Consider the following 8071-nt stretch of genomic DNA (forward strand, 5'->3'; position numbering starts at 1 on the left):
GGTGCCCTAGGGCCTGCCCACAGCTCAGCCGCTGCCCTTACTGCCCGCTTCGGGGACAGCCCCAGCCGGAGCGGGGGGATGCTGGTGGCCTCTCTCTGGGTGGAAGCAAGTGCCTGCGAGCGGCACCGCGTCCTTGGGAGCTCGGGCTGCTGGTCCGATTGCCCTTGGCTGCCCCGCTGTAGGAATGTGCCAGAGGTCTGTACCTTCTCGTGTTTTATTGCTATGACCGTGCCTTGAATAAAATGACTTCACCCAGCCGCTGCCTGGTGTCGTCACTCCGGTGCGTCCTGCCTGGTGCCAGGAGAGGGGGGGGCCCTTGCCACTGGAGCCTGCAAAAGTCCCCAGCCCCTTTCCCCCCCTGCGGTCTGCTTTTGACCCTTCCTGGACGTGTCCTGCAGAGGCTTCAGTGGTAGACCACTCAAACACATCCCCACGTCCAGGCACCTTGCTGCCCACCACGGTCCCCACAAAAGCAAAGCCCAGCAGGTGGGCAGAAGCAGCAAAGGCATGGGAGCGGGGGAACACCCCGCCATGTCTCCTCGGAAAGGCTGGCACAGCCCTTGGCACCATCCCCAACATGGGACAGAGTGCAGCCCCGGGGCAGGCATGTACCTCCCCTGCCCCTCTGCCAGTGTTCGCCCTGCAGGCAGGGCTGGCTCCAGACACCATCAAGGGGGCACACACTGCCTGGAGGGAGCAGGAGGGTGGCCTGCAGCTCCTCTGGGACCACAGCAAGGAGCAGGGGCAGCAGGGGGATCCATCTCATCTGAGGATGGAGCAGATTTTGCCAAAGCTGAACTGCCCACCAGCAAGTCCTGGGAAAGGAGGCGAACACTGTTTTGGGAGCCTTTCTCTAGGTTTTGAGCAGACAGCACTCTTTTGTTCCCCTCTTCCCTCCCAAAACACACTCTTTATACCCAAATTCCTACCTGAATAATTTGCCTCTGGTTTCAGCAGGTCCCTCCTGCTGACCCCTCCACAGGTCCCCTGGGGTGAGCCCTGCCTGGCCAGCCTGGCTTACAGCATGAGGCAGGGGGCACAAGGAGGGCTTCCCTTTGTGTGAAAAACTCCCCTCATCACACACCCCCACAGAGGCCCCCCACGGTTCGTAATTAGTGGTAAATGGGACTAAATGCAGGGCCTTGCTGAGGCAGGAGCCCTGGCTGTGAGCGAGGGCTGTAATTGCCCCCCCGGCTCGCAGCTCTCCCGGCCCTCACGCTGGGGAAGCTCATCACAGCCCAACAAGGTTCTGCAAGCCTCGTCATGCTGTGCCTCCGCCGCTCCGGCCCTCAGAAACCTGCTCGGCCTGATTACAGCCTGCACATACAGAAGGCCCTCATGGCCAGGGCCAAGCAATTGCATGGCGTCTCCCATGGCGCCGGCTGGCAGCGGGCAGTGCCGGGAGCACCCCCGCCGGGCAACAGCCAAGGCAAAGGGGCGGTTTGTGGGACCCGTGGCAAACCTCTGTGCTGGTGCAGGGAGTCAAAGATGGGGCTACTGCTGGGGGGTGCCGCGGTGGCCCTTCCCAACAGGAGTTGGGCTCCCACTGCCAGTCCTGAGGCTGGCAGCTGTGCTCCAGGCCAGGAAGAACTGGAAAATTTATTTTAGCAATGAACCACAGGGAGGATTTCTTTGCATTCAGATCTCTGCTGCCCTCCTTGCCCTTTGCCAGTCCATCACACATGGCCCTGCAGAACAAGCCCCATCCTAAATGTCGCCAAAGGCAGAGCAGTGCGGCTTTCCCAGGATGCTCACCATGCTCTCCTGTGGTAGGACTGGGATTTCCGGCCCTCAGGAGATGCTACTACAAACCCCAAGCTGGCTTGCCCGCTTTAGGGACCATCCTTCTTCAGTGCTAAATGCCCAACTCTCCCAGGGCTGGAAACCCACCGTGTCAAAGCTAGAACATGCCCCAGGAAGGGGGAGACAGGACCTCCTGCGTCCCCACCGGTTGCTCCCTGGGGCAGGGCTGCTGGGGCGGCTCCACAGTCCAGCTGGCAGGGTAGATGCTGCATGGAACTGGGCAGGACTTCGCTGCAAGGCCGTGCCCTGCTGCTGCAGGCAACCAGCAGTGGGTGACCAGCAGCAGGTGAGCCGATGCTATCGCAAAGAACGAAAGCATCAGCTGAACAACAGAAAAGGGATTTTTAGGCTGGTTGCTTAAAACTCTTATTCCATTAGAGATCATTAAATTTGAAGGGTAATGAGCAATCAGCAGCAGGACGGCTTTGCTAGTCCCTCTGCTGCTCACCCATTCAATTACAGTGCACAAAAGCTCCCAACAGACATTTGGTGCTGGATGCCTTCTCATGTCAGTCAAGCTGGACTACACAAGTGCTCCCAGTGACTACTATCTCCAAAGCTAGAGCTATCAAGAAACCAGTAAACCCCTCTCTATCATCCTTTTTTTTTGGCTTGCTTGGGCCTTTTATATTAAAATAAACATAAGGCAGCAAAAAGGGCCGAGACTCACTGTTGTTCTTTATTAAACGGTGCAGCTGGGTATAAGAGGCACAGAGACTACTTCAGTTCTCTTGGAGTTACACAAAACGTGGTACAGAATAGGAGAAGTCAAGGAGCTTGGAAAGCTAGAGGGAGCAGGGATGGTTTGGGGCAGTAACACCCGCACCCCACCCATCACACAGCTGCCTACTTGTCACACAGAGCCAGAAGGTCCCCCCCACCAGTGATGATGAAGGCTGATGCCCCAGAACAGGGTTGAAAAGAGGACGTCCCCATTCCCAAACCCTCCTGCCCCATACCATGCCATCACAGCTAGCGCCTCCCCCTGGCCCCAGCTCCTCCATCCCTCACTGCCTAGCATGAGAATGGGGAGGACCTTATCCGACCCAGCTGACAGAGAATGCCATGGGCCAGGATGCACAACACCACGCCGTAGGACTGCAGGAGCAGAGCCTGGTACCACGTGGAGGACAGCGAGCATCCTACATGGGCATGTTCACTGCCTGTCCACAACACGCCTCAGCTCCCCTCCCAAACACAGCTGGAGGGCTCCTTGCTTGCTGGAAGCCCACAGCCACCACCAGGCCTGGTGGCAGGGAAGCAGGACCCCATCTCACAGGGCACACCATCATCCCCTCCATGGCATGGGGCTGGGAGACCTCAGTTGCAGCTGTGAGGAGCGGGCAGCCCTCTCCTGCCCCAGAGTGGAGGACATCTGAGTATAGGAGGAACGTGTCTCTACAAGAACAGGACCATCTCAGCCCTCGACGCTGGGCTCCCCCTGCCCTGAAGGAGCAGCAAAAAAGGGCACTGCCTCTAACTGCATACTTGTCCTGGGGCTAGTGATGGCTGGAAACATGGTTCTGCCTGTCCCACAGCAACTTCCCCATAAAGATGAACTCTTCTTCAAAGTGCTCAAGTTCAGCTCCCCCCAGAGCCCTCAGGTACTGCCTCTCAGCCATTTCCTGGGATTTCTTCTGGCAGATGCTGTCTTCTCACTCCTGTCTTGACACAGCACTGCTGCACGCACCTAACTGGGTGCCTCGCTCTGCTCCAAAGCAACTGTGTCTCAAGTATGGCTGGGAGGGATTACTAAAGGGTGAGGAGCTCTGCAGATGGGCACTGTGTGCAGCTGGGAAGTGCTCCAGGTCCTGACAGCATCAGCAGAGAAATTCCAGCTATGCTTCCTCTGGCCAATAGCCAGAATGATTTCTGGAAGCTGTTGCCATGACATGATTGCAACCTTCATTTTTATTTTAAGACATCTTTTCCTTGTATTTACTTTATTCTCCTTAACACAAAGCAGTAAAAGGCCATCACTGCTGCTGCATTTCAGCTAGCTCTGAGGTTAAACCAACCGGCCAAACCAACACAAAGCCTTTCAGCTGGCAGCCCAGACCTCCTAAAAGCAGCCTCACCTCGGGATTAACATGACCACACTGCTTGAAAGCATCCCTAGGAAACACACTGAGTTGTGGCCAACCTGACACGAGGAAAAGTCACGGATGCCATTCAGGGGAGAAGCAAGGCAGAAGAGAGCACCAGGATTAACCATCCAGTAGTGACACGTGGATGAAGGGAGAGAAGGAAGAGCTCCCTGCAAGGTTTAGGGAGGATGGCGGCACAGCACGGCCAGCTCTCATCTCTGCTGCCCCTGCCCCTGGAGGGAGCCAAATCCGCCAGTGCCACAGCTGAACCGGGTACAGCAGCATGGGAGAAGCGAGCAGTGCCAGACCCGGCAGGTCTTGAGCATGGTAAATAAGCCCAAGAGGCCTACACTAGCTGCCATCTAACTAGGGTGGGTAGCAAGAGGAGGGAAGACAAGCCAGCTAAAAACCAGAATAGGTACATGGGTGTTGGCACTCCAGCTAGCCTGAAGGAACTTGGGGCAGGGCAGTGTACCTGTGCTGCGGCACTCCTAGGCTTTGCTGCAGAGACGTACCCTGCCAGTCCTTAGCAAAGGCAGAGGTGTGGTCGTGTTGAAGCAAGGAAGAATCACTGGGAGAGCCCTGAAGCACGCATGACTAGAGGAGACAGCGATGGGCTGGTGCACAGAGAAAGACAGAGGTGGAGAGAGGCAGAGAGCGCAGCGTGAGCGCTCCCCCTGCCCAGGACCGCTGTGTGGTCAGGGATGGGGATGGCTGGCAGGATCTAGTCTCCTTCTGGGAGGGTCTCCCAGCCGCGTCGCATGGCTTTCACCACAGCACCGTAGAGTTTGCTCCAAGCCTCCCGCACATCTGGGCTGAAGGCAGTACCAAGGCATCTCTCCAGCATATACAGCAAGGACTCGCCGACAGTCTGCAAACCAAACACAAGGCATCAAGCTCAGCACTGGGCGATGACACGCAGCCCTTTCTCTCACTTCACCACCTTTTCGGACTTCTCCCATTGTAAGGCGGCTGCTCCTCCTCCACCGGCCAGGCCACCCCATCCCTAGCTGCTCAGAGGTGACCCAGAGCCAGCCCACACCATCCCCTTCCTCTGCCCTATGCTGGCCCTTACCCCACACCCCACGTGAGTGGGGAGTGCAGGCAGGGAGCAAGGATTGACATCGCACATGTAACACCAGGGGAGAGGTACATGTCCATTGTCTCAGGCTCCCAGATGCGGGTAGCCAGCCCCGTCCCCTGGCATAGCAGCAGATGCCCTGATGGAAGGAGAGTGGGTCAGACCCCAGGCTGGATGCTCAGGGCCTGCCTTGCTGCCTCTCAGGCCTCTCCACAGGGCACTGCTCGTCACGAAGCTGCAAGCAACACCATCCAGGAGGACCCACACACTGAGCGCAGGGCTGGTGAGGATCACTACCCCAAGCAAAGGGTAGTGCTCTGCTACCTCTGAAGAGGACCAAAGCTAGCAGAATCAGGAGGAAGCCATATGTTGGTTAGAAACCTTTCATTCAACCTGCCCTTCCCCGCTGCATTATCCAGCATTTCCATCCGTGCTTGATGGCAGGAGAGGAGTAAGCAAGGGTTTAATATGGAGGATGCTCCTGTCTTACTGCCATGGAGGAAGCAGGGGCTGAGGTGCAGCAACCCCATCCCAGTGCAGACATAGAGAAAGGTGGATGCTCCCTTTCCCAGGTGCGGTGAGGTTTGCCCAGGGCATTTGATGCAGAGATCGAGGGCCCAGGGCAAAGGCTGAGCCTGCAGCCCTGTGTCACAGGAGAGACTGCGGGGCCCCAAACCATGGTCCTCTTCAAACGGGGGAAATGCCTTGCTCCCCTCTGTACTTTCTCCCTGGGCTTACTGGGGGAGGGCAGAAAATGAGGGGAGCTCAAGGGTTTCCCTGATCGAGCCAACATCACTATGCAGCTATCAGCAGCTTGGGGGCTGCCCTGAGCCACCAGTTTTCTCTCCAGCCAGCTGAACCCAGCAGGTGGGCGCAGAGGGACGCGGACAGCTGAGGGCTGCAGGCAGGGCTGCACAAACACAGCCACAGCGGGACAAGAGAGGACGCCTCACCGAGAAAGACTCGACCTTCACACCGACTGCCTGGTGCTTCTTGCCGAGGTTGCAGAGATAGTCCTCCAGGCAGGACAAGTTCTCCAGGTGGCTCACAGCAGCATCGATCACCAGCATCACCTGCAGGAGCACAGAGGCAGAATGACATTAACAGCAAGGCTCTACTGCCCTCCCAGAGAAACAAAGAGTCTGATCCTTCTATTTCACCCTTCTCAGCCTGACCACCTCCCAGCCCAGCAGATGCCCTCTGAGCTTTCCTTTCCTCTACTGCGATCCTCTACACACTGATGTGTGTCACATCAGTGAGGCATACTGCAGCAGCACACACCACATCCTTCCATGGGACACTGCCAGAGGTGCCACAGCAAGCAGCATTGCTGACCTCCCTGTCCCAGAGGGAGTAAAACAGCCCTATAGCAGAGCAGTTATGGGCTAAGATCTAATGCTGATGCAGTCATTACAGCTCTTAGGACTCCAGGACAACTGCAGGGGAGCCCTGGAAGTTGCCAGGACTAGAGTTTCCAACTAGAAATTGCCAAGATGGTGCAATTGTGAATAAGGCAACTCCAATTCTAAGATCAGCCAAGGTATTTTGAGGAGATGGGGTGAATAGTACAGCCAAGAGACCTGGTCTGGCAAAGCACGTACCACCGTGGTCTCCCAGGAACATGAAGAGTTAAATGGAAACAGGACAGAGCAGGGTTAATGAGGGATGAAGGGAACAGACACACCAAATTAGAAGAAGAGATTAAAGCCAGGGCATGGTTAGCCTGGCAAAGCCAAGAGGTGATAGAATTGTGCTCTATAATTTCAACAGGGAAATTATCTCCAACAAGAGCAAAGAGCTATTTCAGCTCAAGGCAATAACAGCAGAAGTAAAAATGGACTTAACTTTGCCAATAAACAGAGGCTGGAAAATAACAAAAAGCTTGCAGCTATCAGAGGAGTGCAGTCCTGAAACAGCCTCTTGCGAGGACTAAAGACAGGCAAGTGAGGCACCAAACTGGTTTAAAGATGGAGCCAGACTGTTTATGAAGGCATCTGCAAGCCAAGGCTGTGCTCTGCCCCGGCATGGCCGCTCTTCAGGGCTCAGCAAAGGGTCTCTGCTGCACCGGGTGTAATTCTGTCCATGCATGAGCTCCTCCGTATGACATCAGCATTGGTCCTTTCCCTGTTTTGGGTGGAGGCGAATGTGTACCGCAGCACTCCTGCAGAGGCTATCCAAGAGATGCTGTGGGCCTTCTGGCTCTGCAGCCACACCAACAGCCTCTCCACAGTAGTGTGTCCACGGGAGCCTGGCCCACTGCCCAGCTATGTGCCACCTCCTGGTCAGCATGTGGCCAAGCAGAGGGCTTTGGTCCTTGTCTGGACAGAAGTGAGCTCACTGAGGCACTTCCATGACAGAAAAAGGGGGCTTCCAACTTTCACAAGAGGCAATCCACTCTCAGATGAAGGCATGGAGATCAGCATGGTGCTTCTTACCCACCACAACCTGCATCCTCATCCCCTTCCCACTGTTGTAGGGCACTTTGTCCTGACAATTGCATGTTCTGCTAGCATGAGTAACCCCCTGCAGTTACCATCTCAGGAGGAGACTTCCCAAGCGTTCCCCAGTCAGACACCCCACAGTCCCAAGCCATTGCCTAAGGACTTCCTCCTCCTCCACAGAGGCTGTGCTGCGGCCATGCCACAGGCCCTCTCTCACCTTCCTGATGTGATCCAGGAACTCAGGAGCAGAGAGGCACTCCTGAGGGCTGGCAAACTGCTTGCAGTTGTACTGGAAAAGGGGCAACAGGTCAGGGTCCAAGTCAAACAACCTGCAACAGCAAGAAAGAAACCCCCATCTTCTCACTTCCTCAGCTTTATTTAGAGTCCTGCTCACCCCAGGAAAAACCCCATCAGCAGCACACCCGCAGTCACCCCTCTGCCTCCCTTCCCACCTACTGATCCCTCCCCGGCTGTAAAGGACCCAGAAGTTCTGAAGAGTCTTAGTTTGGGGCAATCCACGTTACCTATAGTCAAGAAAGTCTGTTTCCCTAGCCCACAGCCCCAGCTCTCAGATACATGTTTATGGCACCTGAGGACTGGTCCCAGCTCGCTGGAGTTCCTCCCAGCCTGGCCCTTCTCCCCAAAGTCTTGGTTGTTGT

General features: G+C 56.1%; 1 protein-coding gene across 1 annotated transcript in view; it reads right to left on the reverse strand.

The window, feature by feature from the left end:
* Nucleotides 1–4614: 4614 nt before the first annotated feature.
* The window catches only part of NGB (neuroglobin), a 3559-nt gene continuing 102 nt past the window's right edge, over nt 4615–8071 (reverse strand). Inside the window, exons 2-4 of the mRNA XM_009319502.1 lie at nt 7630–7741; nt 5925–6044; nt 4615–4761 (exon numbers count right to left, since the gene is read on the reverse strand). Coding sequence (XP_009317777.1) covers nt 4615–4761; nt 5925–6044; nt 7630–7741 — 379 coding nt within the window. The remainder of the gene's footprint in view (nt 4762–5924; nt 6045–7629; nt 7742–8071) is intronic.

Source organism: Pygoscelis adeliae, unplaced genomic scaffold, assembly GCF_000699105.1.
Source record: "Pygoscelis adeliae isolate BGI_AS28 unplaced genomic scaffold, ASM69910v1 Scaffold71, whole genome shotgun sequence".
Lineage (NCBI taxonomy): Eukaryota > Metazoa > Chordata > Aves > Sphenisciformes > Spheniscidae > Pygoscelis > Pygoscelis adeliae.